The sequence below is a fragment of the Equus asinus genome, chromosome 29 (assembly GCF_041296235.1).
Source record: "Equus asinus isolate D_3611 breed Donkey chromosome 29, EquAss-T2T_v2, whole genome shotgun sequence".
In the NCBI taxonomy this organism is placed as follows: Eukaryota; Metazoa; Chordata; class Mammalia; order Perissodactyla; family Equidae; genus Equus; species Equus asinus.
Genome location: NC_091818.1, coordinates 22,526,145 through 22,553,432, shown reverse-complemented (window position 1 = coordinate 22,553,432; position 27,288 = coordinate 22,526,145). Strand labels below are relative to the sequence as shown.

General features: G+C 38.0%; 1 protein-coding gene across 19 annotated transcripts in view; it reads right to left on the bottom strand.

Moving 5' to 3' along the window:
• Positions 1-9,750, bottom strand: part of ABI1 (abl interactor 1) — a 117,957-nt gene extending 108,207 nt beyond the window's left edge. For 7 of the 19 annotated variants that reach the window (XM_070501348.1, XM_044761906.2, XM_070501350.1 and 4 more), the window contains exon 1: positions 9,406-9,710. In XM_070501348.1, the coding sequence (XP_070357449.1) occupies positions 9,406-9,522 (117 nt within the window). In that variant the 5' untranslated portion in view covers positions 9,523-9,710. Of the gene's footprint in view, positions 1-9,405 lie in introns of all 19 variants that reach the window. The other 12 variants (XM_014868231.3, XM_014868232.3, XM_044761907.2 and 9 more) reach the window with 6 other exon arrangements.
• Positions 9,751-27,288: the final 17,538 nt, after the last annotated feature.

Below are 27,288 nucleotides of genomic sequence, written 5' to 3'. Positions count from 1 at the left end.
ACCATGATTTTCAAATGGCACTTAGAGGGGCCAGCCTGGTGGTGTAGTAGTTAAGTTTGTGTGCTCTGCTTCGGGGGCCTGGGGTTCGCCAGTTCGGGTCCTGGACATGGACCTACATACCACTGATCAACACATGTTGTGGCGGCATCCCACATACAAAATACAGGAAGACTGCCACAGATGTTACCTCAGAGACAATCTTCCTTACCAAAAAATTTTAAAAAATAAAATGGCACTCATGAACACTTTCCACTACACAGCCGTCTTTAATATTTGTCATTATAAGTCTTACGTTGCCAATATTTGAACTACAAAGTATCTTTTTCCTTATGATGCATTATATGCATTTCTGTTGTTTCAGTGGAGGGCATTAATTCCCCATGGCCCAAACAGAAATAGTTCTCAAAAAGTACCACACTTGCCTTTCCACAAAACGAAAAAATAAAACTTACCAAATGTAGTTTTATCACACCATGTAGAAATGACTAATAGGAACGAAATATAAAGCATTCAGGAAACAAATGACTTAAAGGTAAACTGAAGTTTTTCAGTAATATCCTTTTTCATTAACATAGTATTTTTGTTCCCTTTAAGTTTCAAGGAGATAAATAATAAAAATTTGCTCCAATTAAAAGCAGCTGAGAATATCCAACTGCACATCTTGCACACTACACTTCATCTAAGCTCTGAATAAGAGCATAATTCACATGTCACTTGATAATTAGATAATCTCACAGAACTGTTAAAATTTTTTTGGTTTTTAAAATATACTATGATTGAAATACTTTCTGCCTTAAAACAGCATGTATAAACAATATGAGTTTATCAATTGTACAGCATAAAGTTTAGATACATTCTTTAAAGGCTGTACATAAGGAGTGATATTACAAGGGACTTGTCCTGTCTAAATCATACATATTTCTAGAAAGTTTAACACTTGTACAATTACTTTATTTAATCTTACTTTGGTAATAAGGGGAAAAATAAAGCTTATATATAACGTGAAAAATTAGGCTCCAAGTCTTAATTTCTGGCAATTCACACTGAAACTCTGAGTATATGTCCATGCCTAGGATTCCCTCATTACACTGCAGTACAGTGTAGTATAAACTCAAAATTATCTAAGTGCAAACTTAGATAATTATATATTTCACTACAAAATACCACTACAAACCACTCCTAGGTATACATGCAGAAGAAGTGAAAACAGGCACTCAAACAAATACTGCACATGAATAGTCACAGTTGCACTATTTAGCTACTACAATAGCGAAAAGGTAGAAACAACACAAAGGTCCATCAACAGATGAATGGATGAACAATTGTGGTATATCCATACAGTAGAATATTACTCAGCCATAAAAAGGAATGAAGTACTAATACACACTACAAAGGGAATTAACCTCAAAAACACTAGCTAATGTAAGCAAAAGAAGCCAGACGCAAAGGCCACATATTGTATAATTCCATTGATATGAAATACATAGAAGAGAGAAATTCACAGGGACAAAAGCAAATTGGTGGCTGCCAGGTGCTAGAGGAGTAGAAAAGGGGCTGAACTGCTTAATGGGTATGGGGTTTTCTTGAGGGGTGATGAAAATGTTCTGGAACTAGATTAAGGTAGTGTTTGGATAACACTGTGACTGTACTAAATATCACTGAACTGTACACTTTAAAATGGTTTTATATTATACGAATTACACTTCGATAAAAAATTCATTATGAAGCACATAATATAATTAAATTCCAATCAACCTGCAACAGGAATCACTAACAAAATTAGCTGTAAATTAAAAACACATTAACTATTTGAAAGCTCTCTACTCTTTTTTGTCACAAATGAATCATAATATCCATTAGCTTTTTTCCCATATACAGAAGTAATGCAATAGATCTAATAAGGCTTCATCTTTAGAGATACATATTAAAATATTTAATGATGAAATGATACGTCAAAGATGAGCTTTACAACAATGGCGGGGAGATACGAGAGGAAAACAGATGAAAGGAGACTGGCCATGAGTTGATACTGTTAAAGCTAGGTGGTGAACATATGGGGGTTCATTATACTATTCTCTCCATTTCTGAGTATGTTCGAAATTTTCCGTAATGAGTTTTTAATTACTATGCTAATAATTACTAAAAATAAGACTCATAATTCATTTCCTTATATTTTAAGCTATACTTGAGATGGTCCTACCAATATTCTTTAGTCAACATAAATCACAACTCCACAGACATCTGCTGAACTTGCTAAGCACAGATGCAGATGAAAATCAGAATCTACTTGATAACAAACACACATTATTTTCCCTAGGACGTTTCGTTTTGCTTTCAGAATTTCTTCACAAACATTATTAGTTCAGTACCAACTACTTCTGAGAAAAAATTTTGTAAAATGGAGAAAATTAGTAAATCCAGGGTTAACTGTAATTATCTGGATTGACACAGTGGTAACACTAAAAAACTTCAAGTCTCCTTACTAAGGAATTAATGTTTACTGTTAAAATGATCAGGTCAGCTATTTCCTTTAAAAACAAAGTCCTATAACTGTCATTTTCCAAGAGTCTCATCTTCTCAATGTTGTACTTTCAAAAAAAATCTCATTTTTTAGCTTGGTGTTTTATTAAATATCAAGGTCTAAAAAGTTTGTAGTTCTGGGGTTTGACTATTATTTTTTCTAAACTCCAACCATAACTTCAATAAAAATTACAATCAACACAAAAAGATATTGGAAAAAATATACAGCTCCCGCAAAATTCACACTGTTTAAATGCCCCCAAATTAGCATTTAACTATTATTTTTACCTTACTTTTCATAGCAACACTATTTTTATGGAATTACATCTACATAATGCTTGATCCCACCTCTTCTCCCAATATTCCTTCCTTTCTGGCTAATATACTCTTGATCCCACCTCTTCTCCCAATATTCCTTCCTTTCTGGCTAATATACTCTTGTCTGTTAATTCACAAATGTCTAATTCCTAGGACATAATTTTACCCAAGGTAAACAGAGTTATTCTAAACAGCCACAGACCAGACCTCCAATTACCAAAAACCTCTTTTCCACTATAAGGAGTATTAAGATTCTTCATATCAGAGGCCGGCCCGGTGGCGCAGTGGTTAAGTTCGCACGTTCCGCTTCTCGGCGGCCCACGGTTCACCGATTGGGATCCTGGTTGCGGACGTGGCACTGCTTGGCACGCCATGCTATAGTAGGCATCACACGTATAAAGTAGAGGAAGACGGGCACGGATGTTAGCTCAGGGCCAGGCTTCCTCAGCAAAAAGAGCAGGATTGGCAGCAGTTAGCTCAGGGCTAATCTTCCTCAAAAAAAAAAAAAAAAAAAAAAGATTCTTCATATCAGACCCAACCAGAGAAAGCAGAAGCACGCAGGAAGATTTACAAAAATGTCCTTATCCTGAGGGATTATTTCAGCAACTTTCTAAAAAATCCTCTCCAAAAGTCACAAACATGCTAAACCTGAAGATCAAAACAGACCAGGACTAGACCAAAGTATAGCATATAAAGTTCTTATTGGTATTAAAGTTACAAAAGGAAAAAAGAAAGAGGACATTAGTTTTAATACAAACTTTCAAATAACATACAGCCCTAAAGAATACTCAGTATTCTTGACAGTATTATTAATAAGAAGTGATATGATGTTCCATCCTTATGAATGGACTTTCCTAAGACCTAATATGCCAGGTCAGATCCTGCCTGCTTGACAGCAGCATTAATAATCATGTTGCAGGCCAGCCCCCATGGTCTAGCGGTTAAGTTCAGCATGCTCTGCTTCTGTGGCCCGGGTTCAGTTCCCAAGCACAGACCTGCATCAGCCGTCTGTCAGTGGCCATGCTGTGGTGGCAGCTCATATAGAATAAGAGGAAGATTGGCAGTGGATGTTAGCTCAGGGCAAATCTTCCTCAGCAAAAATAAATAAACAAACAAACATGTGACACGGTATGGGTCAGTCTAACAAACAACTGATGATCTTTAATAAAATTATCTAGGTGGGGCCAGCCCAGCGGCGCAGCACTTAAGTGCACACGTTCCACTTCGGCAGCCTGGGGTTCGCCAGTTCAGATCCCAGGTGCAGACATGGCACCGCCTGGCAAGCCAGGCTGTGGTAGGCGTCCCACATATAAAGTGGAGGAAGATGGGCACGGATGTTAGCTCAGGGCCAGTCTTCCTCAGCAAAAAGAGGAGGATTGGCAGCAGTTAGCTCAGGGCTAATCTTCCTCAAAAATAAAATAAAATAAAATAATCTAGGGGGCTGGCCTGGTGGCGTAGTGGTTGGGTTCATGCTCTCCACTTTGGCAGTCTGGGGTTTGAGAGTTTGGATCCCAAGCGCAGACCTACACACTGCTCATCAAGCCACATTGTGGCGGCATCCCACATACAAACTAGAGGAAGACTGGCACAGATGTTAGCTCAGCGACATTCTTCATCACCAAAAAAATCTCTCTCTCTAAAATCCTGTTTTATTTGGTTTTTAAATTGAGATATACTTTACATATAATATTATATTAGTTTCAGGTGTACAACATGATTCAGTATTTGTATGTATTGCAAAATGATCAACACAATACGTCTAGTTAATAGTAAACATCCATCACCACACAGTTACAAACTTTTTTCTTTTTCTTTCATGTGGTGAGAACTTTTAAGATCTACCCTTAGCAACTTTCGAATATACAGTACAATATTAACTATAGTTACCATGCTGTACATTACTAAAACCCTGTTTAATTCATTTACATTTCCAACCTATAGCTCTAATTTTTTTTAAGGTATGCTTTTTTTGTGTGTGGTGAGGAAGACTGGCCCTGAGTTAACATCTGTTGCCAATCTTCCTCTTCTTTTTTTTCCTTTTCTTCTTCTCCCTAAATCCCCCCAAGTACATAGTTGTATATTCCAGCTATAAGTCATTCTAGTTCTTCTATGTGGCACGCCACCACAGCACGGCTTAATGAGCAGTGTATAGATCTGCACCCAGGATCCAAACCAGTGAACTCCAAGCTGCCAAAGCAGAGTGTGAGAACTTCACCACTACGCCACTGGGATGGCCCCTAATCTCTCTAATTATGATAGCCACTCTTTCACTCAAACCTCAAAGTGTAACTCTAACAATTCTACTATTTCCAATCTGTCCTAGTCTCCTCAATCATTCTGACTATTTCTTCCTGAATGTGATTTGTGTGGAAATCAGAACTATTCAAAATATTTCAGGACATTTTTTGTTTTGTTAACTTCTACTAATTCTTCCACAACTTTTCTTATCACAACTGCAAAGCTGAATCAGACTAGAAAAAAACAGTCAAGGATGCATAGGAAAGGAAAAGAATCCACTGAGCTCGGTGAAAAACTAGCCTATGATTCCCATAATTCAACACTTCAAGTGCCAAAGCTGCCATCTTTAGGCAATCCAGGCAAGTCCCCAAATTACAAACATACCTGTTCTTATATTTACAACTTGACACCCAGAAGAAACAATGGTAAAAGAGCTGTCAGGTTCCCAGACATGCCCAACAAGAGTCTATTTATCCCATGACATTTCCAAACTGGTCTGAGCTCTAGACTCATTCGTGTCTGGAGACAGTGCCATATGGAAACAGCATAGCCTGTGGGGCCTGTCAGAGTCAGGCAGAAATCCTGACTGCCAATTACTAACTGTAGGATCAAACAAAATTCATTTAACTTTCCTCAGTCCTGATTTCCTCATCTGCAAGAGGATACTGCCAGTCACAGAGAGTTTTTGTAAGGATTAAAGATAATACAAATCAATCAGCCGAGACTGTGACAGAGTAGGTACTCAATAAACAGAAGCAATTATATTGCTCGCTTCCCTTTTCTGTTACCCTCTTTGCACACTCTTTTTATCCCTTTTGCTGCAATAAGCACCCCATTCAGTACTCATTAAAGGGAATTTAGGAACAGGATACGGAATCAGAAAAATCTGGCTTTGATTCAAAGCACTATCGCATACAAGACATGGAACTCTAGGCTATGCATTTAATGTCTCCGAACCTCAGATTGTTCATCTGTCTTAAAAAAAAAAAAAGAAAAAGAAAAAATCATAGAAATATTATAATTGTACTTCTTGTAATAATTAAGTGACACGGTTTATAAAATGGGATAAACTGTACAGTACCAGAAACGTTAGCCTTTACCTACTCCAAACGTTCCTGCTCGAAAATTACCTGCCCTCCAAGATCAAATGTGTATAAGGAGGAAATGAGCATAATCTCGCGCTACCAGGGGAGGGGGAAAGCGACCTAAAGTACATGGCTCACTGAGGATATGCCCTTCACACTCTCAGATTTTAGAATATACTTGTTAATCCAAATGAAGCTGTTGTTGAGGGAATTCCAGATAGAAAGATTAGACTGAATTTAAAAGTTGAGTTGTATGGAAGACTTTTCTGTCCTTACCCAACCCAGCAATCTGCACGCTGAGAAACCTTTCTTAAGCCATTTCTACTCCTTTTCACCCCTTCTTATTCCCCAAAATAGTTCCCAAGACAAAGGCAGTACGGACCCCAAAGGAGAGCAAAGAGAACTGGTCAGATGAATAAATGTGTTCAAGTTGGGGAGTGACAGTCCTTAACAAAATCCACCAGAAAAATTCAAATGAAAGATGGAAAAGGCAAAGATTTTTCTTTACGTCTATATAAATGTCTATATAAACACTTTCTATTTTGAATATTATTTCCCCATAACAATTTCGTTATTAATAACACAATTTAATAATTAAAGTCAAGGACCCAAAGAACTAATAAAGTGCCCAAGGACTCAACTGTATTATAGCCAAAAGAATCTGTTGGCTAAACACCTTACCTGAACAGGACTGAACTTCCAAACTGTAGGAAAATAACAAAATGCAAATTGAATTCTCAGGATAAAAATCACCCAAGCAATAACTTGACTCACCCCGGGTATAAAAAATTCTCAAAACACCAAGTGACCGTGTACTTTCCCCGAGAAGAGTTATGTGTATGCGAAGTCTTGGTTCTAACCCAATCAGGATCACAGAAGGGATACAGAAAGATCTCAAAAGACATCTAAATGGTTATTTCTAGTACTACTGGTTCCCTATTCACAGCACCAAAGCTAGCAGCACAGCACATCATGAAGTCAGCGACCACATCAGCTTCCACAAGTCTTCATCATCTTCTGAGCCTGTCTGAGCCTGACCCTGTCTGAGCCTCTCAGAAAGGCAGCTAGTGGCCTGCATCACGCAGCCCAAAGTTTAAAGGCTACTAAGATAGACACTGCTATGTGTGAATTTCATCTTTTTCCCCCCCAGTAAGATGAGAATGCTTCACTGGAGTCGAGTTTAGGACCACCAAAAAAAATTAGGGGCCCCTGACAGTGGCTCTTGGTACCAAGGTACTAACATGTTTAAAAGTAAGAGACTACATGAGAAATAACGCGACTTATCTTAATCAGGATATCACCAATGAAGTTTAAAAGTGCTTCATCGTTACATGATGGTGGCAGGAGGGGAAAAAGAAAGCTATCAGGGAAAAAAAAAAGCCCTACGTCACACAACCACCTGAAAAAGAAACAGTCAACAGACAGGTTAAAACACGTTTGCATTTGCCAACACGTAGCAGTTACCACACCATATATTTGTCAGATTTCCCAACGCGCAAAACAAAAGGCAGCCACCGCTTTATGAAGCACCTATCTGCTGACTTCTACAAAGAAATTACTTTTCTAGAATGGGGGCAATTTAACTTCCTGGGACTTTGACTTTCAAAATCTTTAAACCTTCAGCAAATTGAGATTCGCCTCAATTTTAAGGCTTTCCATGTTAAGTTAAATAAAAGTTGTATATCTTTAATATTGACAAACTACAAGATCGCTTTTCTATTTGAAAACCATATCCACATTTTTGCCAGAATTGAGAATACTTTTACAAGGCTAAATATAAAGTTTGCAAAAACAAATAATACAGTAGACATGGCAGGCATTCAACAAGTTTATTTATCACTAGAATTCCTAAAGTAAAAGCTTGAAAAAATTTATGCGATAAATTCCTAGTAGTGCTACTGGAGAGACAATGTTACTAATATGGAAATTGAGAAATATTCAAAATATTCTGAAAACAGTATCTCCTTCTAAAAATAAAGCGGAAAAGCATTTGCCAACACAGAAACTATTGGTTCTTAAAAATGATAATCACATGGGAGTCACTTCTATAAATACTTTAGTTGTGAATTGCAATAACCCTAACCTTTCAAAGTACGTTTTGGTCATGCCTTACCACTAACAAGCGACTTTTTGGTGCCATTATATTGATACAAAGGACTCTGCTAATTTGCTTCTACTGCAAACTGTTGGTTTACACAAAGATCTCCCAACCAAACTGCAACATAAGTCACTTTCAATCTTTAAAATACAAACCAACAAGCAAGCATCTGTCATAGATAAGGCCCCAAGAATTTTCTAATAAATTTACAATAACACGCCGCACGTTCTGGTTCTCACGCTAAATGTGCTCGGCAATCTACTTGGATTCATATTCTACACATTTACTTAGGTTGGAAAGAGGGAAACCTAAGAAAATAAGCAACCGGCGATTACACCATTCTATTTTAAGTTACTTAGGAAGCCCACAGTTCAAGAACTTTTGGGGGAGAGGACGTGTTGAAGACCTTCTTCCAGGCGGTGAAGAAGAATCTGTGTTTCATACTAGCGACAGCCCTAACAACCTTCAGAGCACATTACGGTGGGGCGGAAGTGAAAATGATGGGAGGGAAAAAACCCGACTTGCCACCCGACAGGCAGGCAGATTTACAAACCTTCAATTAAAGAAATTTCGCGATTAACTTCTCTTCTACGCCCTCCCTCGCTCCCCACCCGCTTCCTCCTCTCCTCGGGGAGGTCTCGGTAATGTGACTCATGACAAATTTTTTAAAAAATAAATAAATCAGAGACACACCCTCTGGGGCGAACTGACATAATCGCCCCCACCCCAGGCTCGCCGACACACAGCCCGCCGCTCGTCTCCCTTCGGCCGCTCCTCCCCGCGCTTCCCGCTCCCCTCGCTCCCCGTCCCAGAGCCGCGTCCCGGGAGAGGCGGCGGGCGGCTCTCCGGGACAGAAGCCCGGCGAGGGGAGGCGGCCGGCAGGGGGGCGCGGGGCTCCCTCGCCCGTTTCCTCGCTCCCCTTCGGTCGGCTTCCCCCACCACAGCCACTTCCTGTATCGCAGCCCGAAACCCTCGCCCGGCCGCTCGCTCTCTCCCCGGCTGCGCTTTGGGGTTGCGCTGGGGTTGGGTTGGGGCTGAGGCGGCCGCTGAGGTTAGGGCAGCTCCCCACCCCGCCCAGTGGGCTGTCGCTCGGCGGCCGGCGGCGGGGTCCTCGGCCCGGCCCGCGCCCGCCCGCCCGCGCCTCACCTGTATGTAGTTGTTCTCACAGTAGTCGGCCACCCGGGTCAGGTTCTGGTAACTCTCTATCAGCGCCCTCTTGCCAGACGGGATCTCCTCCTCTAGTAACATCTGCAGCTCTGCCATTTTCCACCCCTCCGCATCGCTTCCTCTCGCGTTAAAGAGACAGAGGCAGCAAGGTCCGCGGAGCCTCGGAGCACCTCACAGCCCGGATACAAACCGCCTACCCGCCCTCCCGCCTGGTATTGTGGGACGGCACCTCCTCCTCTTCCTCCTCGCTCTCTCCACCCCGCCTCCACCCGCTGCGCGCAGCCGCCTCAATCCCGTTCTCTCGCGAGCCTTCAGGTCTTTCCCTCCCCCTCCCCTCGACCACAAGATTCCGCCCCTCCGCCCCCGGCATGGTCTTCTGGGAATTGTAGTCTCTCACAAGGCTAGGCTTGCCACCAAAAGCGCATGCGTGTAGGGAGAGTCCGAAAAAAGAACGTCGACCGAGGATGCGGGTTTAAGTCTGGAGTTTCCCGACAGCTCCGGGAGATGGCGCCACAGGGTGATTCTAAAGAATAAAACCGTTTCCCCGCACCAAGAAGGCTGTGAAACTTATTAGGAAATGTCAGTGAATCAGAGATATCAACTCTGATAAGAATTAAAAAGGGCTAGAATATGGAAAACTTCAAATTTTTACTTCCTCAAGCTTCTTAGAGATAGCGCCACGCAGGCTTTACTTTCTAAACTTCCGCCACCCTCAATTCATATAAAATTTAACAAATATTTATTATTGCCAGCTCTGTACCAAGTAATGCAGTAAACATTGGGGGTATAAGTTAAGTAAGGATACTCTGTACTCTTAAAGACTCACAATTTAAAAATAAACACACAATTTTTAGTGCTATCCTGTCAATCTTTCTTTGAGCCTTCTTTGCATGTTTCCACCTGCATTTTTGAAGTTATGTATACGTTGTTTATCTATGTTGTGCAAAATTGTTTTTTCTTTTATCATCAACTGCTTTGGAATAGTCTAAAAGGCCCTGTATTTCAAGCATTTCGTTTCAACAGAAACATTAAATGCTTTTGATATAGTGGGCTACGGAAGTGTTGTCCAAAGGTCGAAAAGGAAACTAATTTAAAGATCATTTAAATGTCCATATTTTCATCTGTCCATGAAGTCATTTAGAATCACAGGTATAGGAATAATAACATGACTCAACCAAATTTTAAAAGTTGATCCATCAATAAGTATTTATTGAATATTGCCTTTACTAGGGGCCATAAAATGTTCAACCTCTACAGGGAAAAACTTAACACTCCTACCTGAAAGAGATAATCACCCCCAGCCAACAGATTCCCAGTCAAGGAATCTAAGCTCCCTAAATCAATAAAGGACTTGCGTTCAATAATTATCTGGAATATACACAATAGTCTTTCTTTAATATTTATCATTAATCCTATGATGATTTAATCCAAGTTATTGAAATTTGATGTACTCTTCAACTTGGTCCCTACATGAGCCAGATTTAACTATGTATATCACTAAACCCGTTTATATCCATATGTTGATACTTTTCAACAACACTGAGGGAGTGATCAGACAGGTGATGCTGCTTTACCATTTTCAAAGTCATATCAAATTTCTTTAATGCTCACAACTCTGAGAGATAAATGACCTAAAGATTCTTTTCTACTTTACCAAATATGAAAATTTAAGCTTAGACAAGTTAAGACAGGTTAGCTAAGGGCACTGAAAATAGTAGTAAAGTTCTCTGACTTCTAAATCAATGGTCTTTCCAAATGTAAAAGGTAAAGCAATAAAGCTTCTGCAAGAAAATATAGAATAATTTCATAAGCTTGTGGTAGACAAAGATTTCTTAACCAAGATACAATAAACACTAACAAAAAGGAAAAAAAAGATTTGCTTTTTAATAAAATGAAAAGTAAGCTATTTTACTTGTTTCCTGTGCTGCTGTAAGAGATTACAACAAATTTAGTGACTTAAAACAACACTAATTTATTTATGTGACAGCTCTGGAGATCAGAAGTCTCGCTGGCTAAAATTAAGGTGTCCACAGGCTTTGTTCCTTCTGGAGATTCTAACGGCAAATGTTTCCTTGATTTTTCCAGTCTGTAGAAGCCACCTGCATCCTTTGGCTCATGGGCCCTTCCTCCATCTTAAGTCAGCAGCAGAGCATCTTCAAATCTCTCTCTGACTCTGCTTCTGCCATCACACCTCCTTCTCTCTGACTCTGACCACCATCACTCTCTCTTATAAGGATCATGTGACTACATAGGTCCCACCTGGATAATCCAGGATAATCTCCCCATCTCAAGATCCTTCACTTGGTTACATCTGCAAAGTCCCTTTTGCCATGTAAGGTAATATATTCATAGTTTCCAGGGATTAGGACGTGGACATCTTTGGGGGGGCCATTAGTCAGCCTACTGTAGCCATCATTAAAATTAAAACACTCTGTTCGTTAAAAGACACTATTAAGAAAGTGAAAAGATAAGCCACAACACATACATTTGACAAAGGACTCAGGTCCAGAATATATATATTTTTAAAAACTACTCCAAGTCATTAAAAAAAAAGACAGACAATCCAATAAAAAAACAGACAAAAGAAGACAACTGCACTTCACAAAAGGCCAATAAATATATAAAAAGGCACTCAATTCACTCTTCATCAAGGAAATGCAAATTAAAGCCATAATAAGATAACACTACACTCTACCAGGATATAGTATAAAATTAAAAAGACTCCACCACACACCCACTAGAATGGCTAAAATAAAAAAATCCTGACAATAGCAAGTGGCAGTGAGAATGTGGAGTAACTGGACTCTCATACTTGTCTGGCTGCAAACTGCTACAGCCACATTGGAAAATAGTTTAGTAGTTTCTTATAAAACCAAACATATACTTAATATAAAACCTAGCAATCCTACTCCTAGATACTTACCCAGGAGAAATGAAAATTTATGGTCACACAAAAACCACTATGTGAACGTTTATAGTAGCTTTATTCATAACCACTAAAAGCTGGGAGCAACTCAAATGTCCTTCAGCCAGTTACTGGATGAATAAACTGGTACATCCAAACAATAGAGTACTATTCAGCAATAAAATTAATGAACTCTATACAAACACAAAGTCATGGCTGAATCTCAAATGCATTTTGCTAAGTGAAAGAAGCCAGCCAGACCCCTCCTCCCAAAAGACCAAAAATACCTAGTGTTGGAAAAAATGTAGTGCATCTGGCACGCACACACACATGAGTGTGTATATATATGAGTATGCAATTATAAAAGGGCACAATCACCTTGGAAAACTGTTTGGCAATACCTGTTAAAGCCGAATATACACCTCCTTACAGCCTAACAATTTGTGCCTAGGTATTTGTTCAAGAAAAATAAACGTATGTGTCCACTAAAGGGTATGTACAAGAATGTTCTTAGCATCTTTATTCATAATAGCCAAAAAATGGGAACTACCTGAAAGCCTGTCAACAAGAGAAAGGATAAATAAACTGTGATATATTCATATGATGGGATACCACACAACCGTAAAAAGAACGGACTACTGATAGATGCAACGACATGAACGAATCCATTGCTAAAAGCACTTTCATGGATAAAAGATGTTTTACTGAGTGAAATTAGTCAGAAATGAAAAAGTACGTACTATATCATTCCATTTCTATGAAGTTAAAAAACAGGCTAAAGTGGGGCTGGCCCCGTGGCCGAGTGGTTAAGTTCGCGCGCTCCCCTGCAGGCGGCCCAGTGTTTCGTTAGTTCGAATCCTGGGCGCGGACATGGCACTGCTCATCAGACCACGCTGAGGCAGTGTCCCACATGCCACAACTAGAAGAACCCACAACGAAGAATACACAACTATGTACCGGGGGGCTTTGGGGAGAAAAAGGAAAAAATAAAATCTTTTAAAAAAAATAAAAAAAAAAAAAAAAAACAGGCTAAAGTAATCAAGGGTGACAAAATCCAGAATAGAGGTTAACTACTGTAAGGGATAAATTGGGAAACAACATAAGAGAATCTTCTGGGGCACTAGAAATATTCTATATCTTTATATGTTGGTGGTTACAAAGGTGTTATGTAAATAAAAAATCGTCAAATTGTACACTTAAAAGTAGTGTACTTTACCCAATTTACTCTATGTAGGCCATATATACATTTATTCAATTTAAAAAGTAATAAAGAAAAAATAATATTTTTTAGAAGTTCACCTATAAAAAGGAAAAGAACAAAAGACAATAGCAAGAATAAACTTATACATCTTGGAAAATTTAATGAACTTTAAAGATAAAAAATAAAGGAATCTTCCATAGAAAAAGCAGGTTATCTTCAACAGAAAAAATATCAAGCCAGTGTTTTCCTTTGCAAAAGATGTCAAAAAACAATAGAAGAAAGTTTATAAAATCCTGAAATGAAATTAATGTGATTCAATTATTCTTTACCCAGAGTGGAAGATGAAAACATCTAAATGCAAAATTAAATATAGTTAAACATAGAAGTAAGTCTGAAGTGAATTAATATAAAAAACTGGTTATTAGAATATCAAGGATAGAATGAAAAATCTTAAAAACTATCAGAGAAAATGGATTTTTCTACCAAGGAATGATAATTAGTAGAGATCTTATCAACAGTAAGAGATACCAAAGATAAGGAAGTCATATTTTGAGAGCACTGAAGGAAAATAACTCTCAAAATAGAATTTAAACCCAACTAAATGTCATTACAGGACGATATGGTTCAGACATAGAGGAGAGTTTACCACCCAGAAACCTTCAAGCAGAGGCAAAGTATGGATTAAAAGAAACGATGAAAGTGAAATGCATTGATGAACTTGATTACCTGCAGCTTAAGAAAATAACACATTTTTTCAAGTTAAAAAAGTTAACTGAGATTTTTCATATGGTATTTTAAAAGAAAAAAGTCCAGCTATATATTGCTTACAAGAGACATCTAAAAAACGAAGCCATATCGAAATAAAGGGATGGAAAAATATTTACCAGGTAAATATTTACTTAAAGAAAACTGTTATAGCAATAATAACGTCAAAGTAATTACAATCGAGGCCAAAAAATATTGCAAAGGATAAAGAGGCTATTGGATAATAACAAAAGGAACAATTCATCAAGAAGATATAGTAACCGTAACTTCTTAGCAGCAATTCTACCTGTATCTCCTTCAGTTTAACTGGTTGGGAGGAAGAGGGTAGAGACAAATTGTGTGAACCAGTTATTATTCTTTGTTTGTGCAGAGATGTGGGTTTCAAATTATTTTCTAAAAGATATTTCAGTTTGAGATTCAAAATCCCTTGCTTCACTGAAATGGGTCACAGACCTAAATGGAAGGGATAAAACTATAAATTTTCTGTAATAAAATTTAGGAGAAAATCTTAGTGCCATCTTTTAAGCAAAAACTAAAAAGGACATTAAAACATGAAATATGAAATAAAAAATGGAAAATTGTATTTCATAAAATTAAAAACATTTACTCCTCAAAAGACATCATTAAGAAAATGAAGCACAGCATTAACTCTAGTTAATAATACTGTGTTGCATATTTGAAAGTTGGTAAGAAACTAAAAGTCCTTATCACAAGAAAAAAATTTTGTGACTATGTATGGTGACAGATGTTAACTAGACATTGTGGTGATCATTTTACAATATCTACAAATACTGAATCATTATGTTGTACACCTGAAACTAATATCTCATATGTCAATTGTACCTAAATAAATAAATAAGAACATGAAAAGTCAAACCACAAACTGGGAGAAAATATTTGCAAAACAAATATCTAATAAAGAACTTGTATCAATAATATGTAAAGAACTCTTACAACTCAATAATAGGGTGAGAAATAAACCAATTTCTTTTCAAGACCAAAAGATTTGAAGAGATGCTTTATCAAAGAAAATATACGATGGTGAATAAATACAAAAAAAGATGTTCAATACTATTAGTCATTAAGTAAACGAAAATTTAAACCACAATAATGTACCACTACATGGGGCCGGCCCCATGGCCGAGGTTAAGTTGGCACACTCAGCTTTGGCGGCCCAGGGTTTTGCTGGTTTGGTTTGGATCCTGGGCACGGACCTAGCACTGCTCATCAAGCCATGCTGAGGCAGCGTCCCACATAGCAGAACTAGAAGGACCTACAGCAAGAATATGCAACTACGTAATGGGGGGCTTTGGGGAGAAGAAAAAAAAAGATTGGCAATAGATGTTAGCTCAGGGACAATCTTCTAAAAAAAGAGGAGAGAGATACGACTACACAACCAATAGGATGACTAAAATTTAGATGATTGATAATACCAGTGTTGTTGAGAATGTGGAGCAAGTGCAACTCTCATACACTACTGATGAGAATGAAAAATGGTAAGACCAGTTTGGAAAAAAGCTATGTCGTTTCTCAAAAAGGTAAAACACACTTATCTTATGACCCTGCAATTCCACTCCCAGGTATTTACTAAAAAAAGGGAAAACATATGTCCACAAGAAAATTTATAAGTAAATGTTAGAAACAGCCCAAATCAGAAAAAAACGATTTATGTCCTTGTGGATAAACTAATTATAATATATCTATATAATGGAATATTACTGAGCACTAAAAGTGGAACAAACTGATACACAAAACAACATGGATGAATCTCAAAAGCATGATGCTAAGTGAAAGAAGTTAGACACATAAAAGACTACACACTGTATGATTACATTTGTATGAAATTTTAGAAAAGGCAAAACTACAGTGATAGAGATCAGATCAGACTTTGCCAGAGACCTGAACTGGGGAAGGCGGGAGTGACTCCAAAGAGACACAAGTAAACTTTAGGAGGTGACAGAAATATTCTAGATCATTATTGTAGTGGGGGTTACGTGACTATATGCATTTCTCAACCTCATAGAATTGTACACTTAAAATCTGTGAGTTTTATTGTAACTAAATTAGATCTAACTGAAGCTGACCCAAAAAAGTACATGCAAGAGAAAAATCTCTTGCTTCAAATATTAAAGAATAGGGAAAAAATTACACATTTTCCGTACCTTTGACATATGATGAAAAGTCGTACAATCCAAAAAGATAGGAGACAACTTGCTCTTCCGAGTAATAAAGGTGACTAAATGGTCAAGAGTTAACATTAAGAATTGCAGGTAGACATTGTGACATTAAATTATATGCATCAGGCTAACTTTCAGAGTCCAATTTCTTTCCCATACTGTGCACTTCTATACTATTTATTCATTTAATATTTTTCTGTGGGTTTTGTGCAAACAAATTATAATGAAATGCCTTTAAAAGAAATCCAAAAAGAATAAAGAATAATAAGTGTTTGTATTAAACTCGATGTATTCCTTGGGCTCAAGCTGGGAATTAGACCCTGTATATTTCATTTCATGGATGTCTAGTCAAGCTAAACAATTGGATCATGAAAAACAGTTTGTAACTGCAAATTCTGCACGTGTGCATGGAGAGAAATTGAAATTTCATGTATTCTGCTTTGAAATAGCAGATGGCTAACAATCATAAAGAACTTATTTCGGGGGTTAAGAGCTGTGCTGGGCAAAATCATAATTTGGACCATCTTGGAACGTAATTGCTTATCTTGTTATCTGGCACACAAGGAGTGAGACTCCACACTTAGTGGACCTCAGACTTCTGCAAAGGTCGTTCACAATATTGCATCACAGGACACTAAATTGGAAGTAGATGGTCAACAAACCAGGATGGAGAGTAGCAATGTGGTAGAGTGGAGTGGAGTGGTTACCAGGAGTCAGGTAACCAGGGTTCTCCATCCGCCACTACTATGCGACATGGTCATGTTCTCTACCAAAAAAAGGGAGAGAGGGGTGAGTGTATTAGTCTGCTCAGGCTGCCATAACAAAAATACCACAGACTGGGTGGCTTAAAAACAACAGAAATTTGTTTTCTCACAGTCCTGGAGGCTGGTAGTCCAAGATCAAGGTGTCAGCTGGTTTGGTTTCTCTTGAGGCTTCTCTCCTTGGCTTGAAGATGGCTATCTTCTCACTGTGTCTTTGTGTGGCCTTTTCCGTGGTGTCTCTGTGTGTCCTAATCTTGTCTTTGGGTAAGGACTCCAGTCATACTGGATATGACCTCATTTAACCTTAATAACCTATTTACAAGTCCTATATCCAAATACATTACATTTTAAGTACTTGGGGTTAGGACTTGAGCATATGAATTTGCCAGGGGGAGGAGGGGCACACAATTCAGTCCATTACAGGGAGTTAACTGACATTCTAGGATTCTACAACCCTCAATTATTTCCTCTATTTGCTTCTTTTCAAATTAACAATAGCATCCAGGAATCCCCAGAAAGGAGGGAGAGTTGATGGAACACTGTTCGAATGGTTTAGCAAGGCCCACACAAGATAAGAGGATTTCAGGAGACAGAATGAATTGTGAACTCTCCTTCAAATTTTATTATAATTGATCATGGAAGTCCTTTTATGCAGCGTCATGATATTTGTAGCAGGCCAAGACCCAAAGACCAGCTTTCAGACAAGTCTGGTTATTCATTTAACAGGGGAGAAAAGATCTTTCTTAGACACGTTAAGACAAGCCACTGCAGAATGCCAGCATTATTTTAGTCTGGAGCAAGCTGTTATTATGAAATAATTAAAAATTAGCAATGGCTAAAAACACAAGGTGCCTGGAGTCCTGGAGGGAAAAATATAGGAATTAAGTGAAATCTCATGTGGTTTTTTCTTCTTTCCAGAAGCTGCAATATCTCCAGTATGGTTTGAGTGAGTTAAGCACTTGTTAATTTTGGAAGCTGCTGAATCAACACATCCTCCTCCACCTCCCTTTCTCAACTTCAGCAAGATGCTTCAGGCGTAGGTGACAATTGGAGCAGTTTCTGGAGCAGATGACCTCGCCAGCAATAATGAGTATCTCATTCTCTGAACCTAGTGGTAAACTGGGTGCTGGAGATGGCCCCTCCCTGAACTTTGTCCCTCCAACAGCTTTATAAATCCCTTGCTGCTGGAAATATCTAGAATTTTCTTGACTAATACAACTGAACAAAATAACATCTAAAAGTTCTAAAGACAAATGACAATCCATGTAGAGTTAGTATTTCTTTAGCTGGAAGTTACAGAAAACAAAGTGGCATAAAAAAGAAAAAGAAAAAAAAGAAAAAGTAAAAAATTATGAAAATTCAGGCTTACTCACAGAATTCAAAAATACAAATGCAATCATCCTGAGAAAGTTCTAGTGCAAGTCATTTGGAAGGGTGGCAGGAATCCAGGCAATATTCTTATTTGGTGTCTTGTTTCTTTGCCAACGGTTTTTTTTTTTTTTTTGCTGCCCTTTCTAAATGGTGGGGAGCACAACAAATTTGGCTCCCAAGTTTTTCATCTCCTCCATTCAAGAAGCCCAACCTGAGTTCGAAATCCCTCAGTTCCAAACCAGTATTTCTCAAAAAGAAAATATGATTAGTCCACTTTGAATTGGATCTTCTTTCCAAGCGTCGACTTTGGCAATGGAGATATGTTCAAACAGCAGTAGCACTGTTACTTGAACCACCCTAAGGTTGGTGTGGCAATGTTCCAGAGAGAGTAGATAATCAAAGAAAACAATAGTGTCAGCTATCTACTACAACTCAGAAAAATTTTGCAATACATATACAGGTGGCTTGGGCGCTATCCAGGACTACCATGTCCAATTGTGCAAGTTACTCACACACAAGGGCATCTGGCTGAATGTTAAATAGGGGCTAAAATCCCATAAGTCCAATGTCTGGACTTCCTTGGGGACAGTTTCTACTGATTGCTCTTTTTTTCTGTACTTTCTTTATTGCTCTTTGTCCTTTTTTTGACCGTCTACCAGCTGTGAGATGCTGGGCAAGTTATATAAAACTTGCTAATTCCTATGTCTTGAGAATAATAAATGAGATTAACCATAAACTACTTAGCACAACGCCAGTTTAAAAGTGAGTGTTCAGGAGAGGATTCTAGGAGGATGGTGGCGTGGGAAGCACCAGGAATCTGTCTTCCCACCTGGACAAAAATTGCACTAGATGGATCTGCCTGATGTAACTGTTTTGAAACTTTGGAATCTGTTGATAGCTTGCAACTTCCTGGAAAAGATGAAGAAGGAAAATTGCATAATTTTGGTCAATTTCAGGTCTTAGCACATTAGCAGATACCCATCTGCCACTCTCAGCCACGTGGCAGGCAGGTGTGTATGTGTTCCTAGAGCAGCTTGAACACAGCTTGCAGGTGCTTGGGTGGGCAAAAAGAATGCTGTCCTCCAAATATTGGGGATCTGGGATCTGATCGCTGATTGCTGCTTCTGATTACAGAGGTGTCAACAAAAAAGCAAGCAGTCATTGTTGCATCTCTCTCTTCTGCTGCAAGCCCCTCCCCCTCTGGCTGAAGTAATTTCCAGGGCATTTGAAGGGCCAGCATCCTTTCCCCCGCCCCTCCTTCATGTTTGTTTTTCTCCCCTTTTGAGGGCCAGACATTAAAGACTAGGACATTCAAAAACACTACAAACACAGAGAACATTAGAAGTGACTGCACATGCCCATGGAAAGGCTCAGAAGAGACCTGAGAAGATGTTTAGTTTACACCTTAGGTGTTTAGTCTTACGCTTACATCAGTGAAGAGACAGCCTACAGCAATCAAAAAACAATAACAAAAACCAGGAAACCCTGGGGAAGGGGAAGAATCTGATATTCAGAGTTACCACAATATTTTATTCAAATGCCCAGTGTTCAACAACAAAAAAAAATCACAAGGCATACAAAAAAGAAAAAAACAAGTCAATAGAAAATGTTGCTCATAAAGACCTAATGTCGGATGTACTAGACAAAGACTTTAAAACAACTGTCTTAAAGATCCTCAAAGAACTAAAGGAAGATATGGAAAAAGTCAAGGAAACAATGTTGAACAAAAATGGAAATATCAATAAAGAGAAAATCTAAAAAGAAACCACAAAGAAATTCTGGAAACTGAAAACTACAATAATTGAAATGAATAGTTCACTAGAGAGATTCAAAGGCAGATTTGAGCAGGCAGAAGAAAGAATCAGCAAACTTAAAGATAAGACAATGGAAATTATTGAGCCTGAGGAATAGAAAGAAAAAAGATTGAAGAAAAGTGAACAGAGCTTAAAGGACCTGTGGAACACCATCAAGTGGACATATATACACATCATGGAAGACCCAGAAGGAGTAGAAAGAGAATATTTGAAGATATAATGCCTGAAAAATTCCCAAATTTGATGGAAGACATGAATATCCAAGAAACTTAATGAATTCCAAGTAAGGTAAACTAAAAGAGACCCATACTAAGACACATCATAGCCAATTTTTAAAAGACAAAGACAAAGAGAATCTTGAAAGCAGCAAGAGAGAAGGAAATCATCACATACAAGGGATCCTCAATAAAACCATAAGCAGATTTCTCATTAGAAACTTTGAAGATAACAGACAGTGGGCCAAAATATTTAAAGTGCTAAAAGAAGAAACTTATCAACCAAGAATCATATATCTGGCAAAATCATCTTTCAAAAGTGAGGGAGAAATTAAGATATTCCCAGGTAAACAAAAGGTGAGGGAGTCAAGACTACCAGACCTGCCCTGCAAGAAATGCTCAAGGGAGTCCTGTAAGGTGAAATGAAAAGACACCAGACAGTAAATCAAGGCTGCATAGAGAAATAAAGATCTCAATAAAAGGAAATCCATGGCAGTTATCAAATCTAATATTATTGTAACAATGGTTTGTACCTGTAATTTTTGTTTTCTACATGATTTAAGACACTAATGTATTTACAGAAAAAAAAGTAATTATTAGTGTTCAATCTAGTATTATTGTAACTTTGAATTATAACTCTAAATCTTGCTTTCTACATAATTTGAGACTAAAGCATTTATTTACTCCTTCTTATTATTTTTTTTAAAGATTAGCACCTGAGCTAACGTCTGTTGCTAATCTTCTTCTTCTTTTTTTCTTCTCTTCAAAGCCTTCCAGTACATAGTGGTATATTCTAGCTGTAGGTCCTTCTGGTTGTGCTATGTGAGATGCTGCTTCAGCACGGCTTGATGAGCCACACTAGGTCCATGCCCAGGATACAAACCGGAGAAACTCCAGGTCACTGACGCAGAGTGCACAAACTTAACCATTTGGCCATGGGGCTGACATTGAGGCTAATGCACCTAAAAGAATTATTAGTTTATGTTTTGGGGCAGACAATGAATAAAGATGTAATTTTGTAACATCAGCAACTGAAAGGGGAGCCATAAAGGAGGAGAGTTTTTGTAAGTTATTGAAGTTAAACTAGTATAAATTCAAATTAGAGTGTAATAACTTTAAGATGTTAAATGAAATCCTCATGATAACCACAAGGAAAATAGTTATAGAATATCCACAAAAGGAAATGAGAAAGAAATTTAAACATTTCACTACCAAAAAAATCAACTAAACACAAAAGAAAATAGTAATGCAGGAAATGGGGGACAAAAAAACTACAAGGCATATAGAAAACGAATAGCACAACAACATAAGTAAGATCTTCCTTATCAATTATTACTTCAAATGTAAGTGGTTTAATCTCTAATCAAAAGACATAGGTTGACGTGTTAATCAATTCAATGGGAGGAATCCTTTCACAATGTATATGTATATCAAATCATTACTATACCAAATCATCACGTTGTATGCTTACAACATATATTACAATAATATCTTTCAATTTTGTGTATCAAGTGTACCACAGTAAAGCTGAAAAAAAAAGACATGATTGGCAGAAAGGATGAAAACACACAATCCAGGGCCTGGCCCCATGGCCGAGTGATTAAGTTCACGTGCTCCGCTGCAGGCGGCCCAGTGTTTCATTGGTTCGAATCCTGGGTGCAGACATGGCACTGCTCATCAAACCACACTGCAGTAGCATCCCACATGCCACAACTAGAAGGACCCACAACGAAGAATACACAACTATGTACTGGGGGGCTTTGGGGAGAAAAAGGAAAAAAATAAAATCTTTAAAAAAAAAAAACACACAATCCAAATATGCTGTCTACAAGACACTCACTTAAGATCCAAAGATACAAACAAGTTGAAAGTGGAAGGATGGAAAAACATGTTCCATGCAAATAGTAACCAAAAGAGAACAGGGAGGGGTATACAAATATCAGACAAAATAGATGTTAAATCAAAAAAGATTACAAGAGAAAAGAAGGAAAGCATATATTAATAAAAAGTTCACTACAGTGGTAAGATATAACAATTATAAACATTTACACACCTAATGACAGATAATCAAAATATATGGAGCAAAAACGGACAGAATTGAAAGGAAAAATAGACTGTTCTACAATAATAGTGGAGAATTCAATACTCTACTCACAATAATGGATAGAAAAACCAAACAGAAGATAAGTAAGGAAATAGAGGACTTAACACAATAAATTAAGAGACAATATATAGAACACTCTACCCACAAACAATAGAAAACACATTCTTCTCAAGTGAAGATGGGGCATGTTCTGGGATATACCATGTGTTAGGTCATAAATTAAATCTCAACAGATTTAAAAAGGTAGATATCACGTAAAGTATCTTCTCTGACCACAACAAGATGAAGTTAGAAATCACAAAGAAAAAGAAAACTGGAAAATTCGAAAAATAGTGGGGAAAAAAAGACAGCTAAACAACCAATAGATCAAAGAAAAAATCACAAGGGAAATTAGAAAATAATTAGAGACAAATGAAAATAAAAAACACTACATACCAAAACATATGGGATGCAAGTAAAGCAGTATTAATGGGGAAATTTATAGCTGTAAATGCTTACATTAAAAAACAAGAAAAATATCAAACAAGAACCTAACTTTAAAACTTAAGGAACCTTGAGCCAACACTGATGGCATAGCAGTTAAATTTCAATGTGCTCCACTTTGGCAGCCTGGGTTCAGTTCCCGGGCACAGAACCACACCACTTGTCTGTCAGTAGCCACACTGTGGTGGTGACTCACATAGACGAACCAGAAGAACTTAAAACTATACACAACTACATCCTGGGATTTCATGGGGGAAAAGAAGTAAAAAGGAGGAAACTTTGAAACAGATGTTAGCTTAGGGCGAATCTTCTCTTAAAAAAAAAAACACTTAAGGAACTATAAAGAGAAGAACAAACTAAACCCAAAGATAGCAGAAGGAAAGAAATAATAAAGATTAGAGCAGAGATAAATGAAATATAGAGAAACAATAGAAAACATCAACAAAACCAAAAGTTGGTTTTGGGAGGAGTGACGTTAGACTCTCCCCACTAAGATACAATGAAAAGGACATTCATGAACCAAAGGAAGACAATCACACAACACAAAAGAGATCTGAGAGACCAATGCAGTCACGTCCAGACCTGAAGGTGCTGGACTCCCCAGGAGGAAGTGGAAGGAAGTAAGGGGATCTCCTTTCCTTTGCCAGCAGCAACCTAGGGCACAGGACTGAGTGCGGCCCTAAGAGCAGAGGGGGGAGGGGCAGCTCTCTATAGGAATACCTTCGTGTTCTGAATTGCCTCACAGCCATGGAAAAGCTCCACAAAGAGGATGCTAAGCTATTGCGGGGGTGACTTCATCAAGCCAGCAACCCAGGACAGCAGATAGTGAGGGTAGAGCTAGAATGGCCCTGGGATAACACATGTGAAAGAAAGTGCCACACCCCCTGCCTGGTGCATCAGCTTGGCCAGTCAGCCAGAGCAAGGGACCCCCACCAGAGCACCTGTGAATATGTTAGTAAAGAAGTAGCTGCAAGCAGGCAGTTGCAGATGGGCCCTGTCAGCTTATATTCCAAAAGACAGATGCAGACTCCAGAGATCATGGGGGGCTCAGAATACACAGCTCCTGCCCCCCTCCCAGTGGCAGCAGGTGGAATCTGTGACCAGATACTACCAATATGCGAAGGTACAAATCCACCCCATCAAATAATATGAAGAGGTAAATTAATACTCCAGACAAGAAGGAAAATGACAACCACCCAAAAATAAATCCTGAAGGCAAAAAAATTTACAATCTAAAATACAGAGAGGGGCAGTTCCCATGGCTGAGTGGTAAAGTTAGCAGACTCCACTTCAGTGGCCTTGGGTTGACCAGTTCAGATCCTGGGCCCAAAACCACACACTGCTCATCAGGCCATACTGTGGTGGATTTCACATAGTAGAAGTAGAATGACCTACAACTAGGATATACAACTATGTACTGGGGCTTTGGGGAGGAAAAAAAGTTAAAAATTATTTAAAAATATATGACACAGAATTCAAAATAGCTATCATTAAAAAAGTTAAGGAGATACAAGAAGATTCAGACAGACAGTTCAATGAAATGAGGAATAAAATTAATAACCAGAGGGAATTCTTCACAAAGAGATTTAAACTATAAAGAAAAACCAATCAGAAATGTTAGAGATGAAAAAGACAATGAATGAGATAAAGAAAAATCTGGAGTCTTTGAACTATAGAGGACATAATTAGCAATCTGGAGGACAGAAATATAGAAATGCTTCAGATAGAGGAGGAGAGAAGACTAAGACCAAAAAGAAATGAAGGGGGGCCAGCCCGATGGCTGAGTAGTCAAATTCACATGCTCCGCTTCGGTGGCCCAGGGTTTCACCAGTTCGAATCCGGGCGCAGATATGGCACTGCTCATCAGGCCACGTTGAGGTGGCCTCACACATGCCACAACTAGAAGGACCCATGACTAAAATATACAACTATGTACTGGGGGGGTTTGGGGAGAAAAAGTAGAAAAAAAAAGAAGATTGGCAACAGTTGTTAGCTCAGGTACCAATCTTAAAAAAAAAAAAAAGAAATGAAGAAATTCTCCAAGAAATATCTGACTAAATTAGGAAATGCAACATAATGATTATGGGTATTCTGGAGGGAGAGGAAAGGGAGAAAGGAACAGAAAGCTTGTTCAAAGAAATAATAGCTGAGAAGTTCCCAAACCTGGGGGAAAAGCTGGAAGTACAAGTAAAATAAGCTAATATAACTCCTAATTACATCAATGTAAAAAGACCTTCTCCAAGGTGTATAGTACTAAAAGGGCAGAAGTCAATGACAAGGAAAAAATATTAAGAGCAGCAAGGGAGAAAAAATAATTTAGAAAGGAACCTCTATCAGGCTTTCAGGGATTTCTCAACAGAAACCTTACAGGTTAGGAGAGAGTGGAATGATAAATTCAAAATTCTGAAAGACAAAAACTTTCAGTGAAGAATACTCTATTCCATGAAAATATCCTTCAGATATGAAGGAGAAATAAAAACTTCCCCAGATAAACAAAAGCTGAGAGATTCATCATGACAAGAAGCCCCCTACAGGAAATGATCAAGAAGGCCCTCACATCTGAAAAAAAAAAAAAGAAAGGGTTTACAAAGCCTTGAGCAAGGAGATAAATAGACAAAATCAGAAAATTGCAGCTATCACAACTGGTTAGCAAATACTTAATTATAACATTAAGATAAAGGGAAGGAAGACATAAAAATAACTATAATCTCATCATTTTAACCACAAATTCACAACACAAAATGGAATAAGTTGTGATAACAATAACCTAGAAGTGGAAGAGGAAAGAGATGGAACCTGCTTAGACTAAAGAAGTAAGAGGCTATCAGAAAATAGACTATCACATCTACGAGATATTTTATAAAAAGCTCATGGTAACCACTAAACAAATAATCTCAACAGAGAAACAAATGATAAACAAAGAGAAAACTGAGAAAACCATCACAGAGAACTGCCCAACTGAACTGGCAGTCCAAAATTCAAGGGGGGAGAAACAAGGGAAATATAGAACTGGAAAGAAAGTGATAAAATGGCAGCATTCAGTCTTCATATATCAATAATTACTCTAAATGTAAATGGATTGAATGGTCCAATCAAAGACACAGAGTGGAGGGATGGATTAAAAAACAGTAGGCAACAATATGCTGCATCCAGGAAACACATCTCAGCTCTAAAGACAAACATAGGTTCAGAGTGAAGGGGTGGAAGACAATATTCCAAGCTAATGGCAAACAAAAGAAAGCAGGTGTTGTCATACATCACACAAAGTAGTCTTCAAGATAAAAAAGGCAATGACAGACAAAGAGGGGCAGTAAATAATGATAAAAGAGACACACCACCAAGAATACATAACACTTATAAATATATATGCACCCAACACAGGAGCACCAAATTCACAAAGCAATTATTAAGAAATCTAAAAGGATATATTAATAACAACACAATAATAGTAGGGGACCTTAACAGCCCATTTACAAGAATGGATACGTCATCCAGACAGAAAGTCAACAAGGAAATAGCAGATTTAAATGAAAAACTAGACCAGATGGACTTATTAGATATATATAGAACACTCCATACAAAAAGAGCAAAATACACATTCTTCTCAAGCGCACATGGAACATTCTCAAGCACAGACCATATGGAGGGAAAGAAGGCAAGACTTACTAAACTTGAGAAGATTGAAATCATATCTGGCATCTTTTCTGATCATAATGCTATGAAACTAGAAATCAATGACAAGGAAAAAGCTGGGAAAGTGACAAATACGTGGAGACTAAACAACATGTTGCTGAACAATGAATGAATCATTGGAGAAACTGAAGGAGAAATAAAAAATATCTGGAGTCAAATGAAAATTAAAAACCACCACACAAACTCATATGGGATGCAGCAAAAGTGATCGCAAGAGGAAAATTCATAGCAATTCAGGCCCACCTTAACAAACAAAAAAACTCTCAAATAAGGAATCTTAAACTACATCTAATAGAATTTGAAAAAGAATGAATAAAAGCCCATATTAGAGCAGAAATAAATGAAATGGAAACAAACAAACAAAAAACAGTAG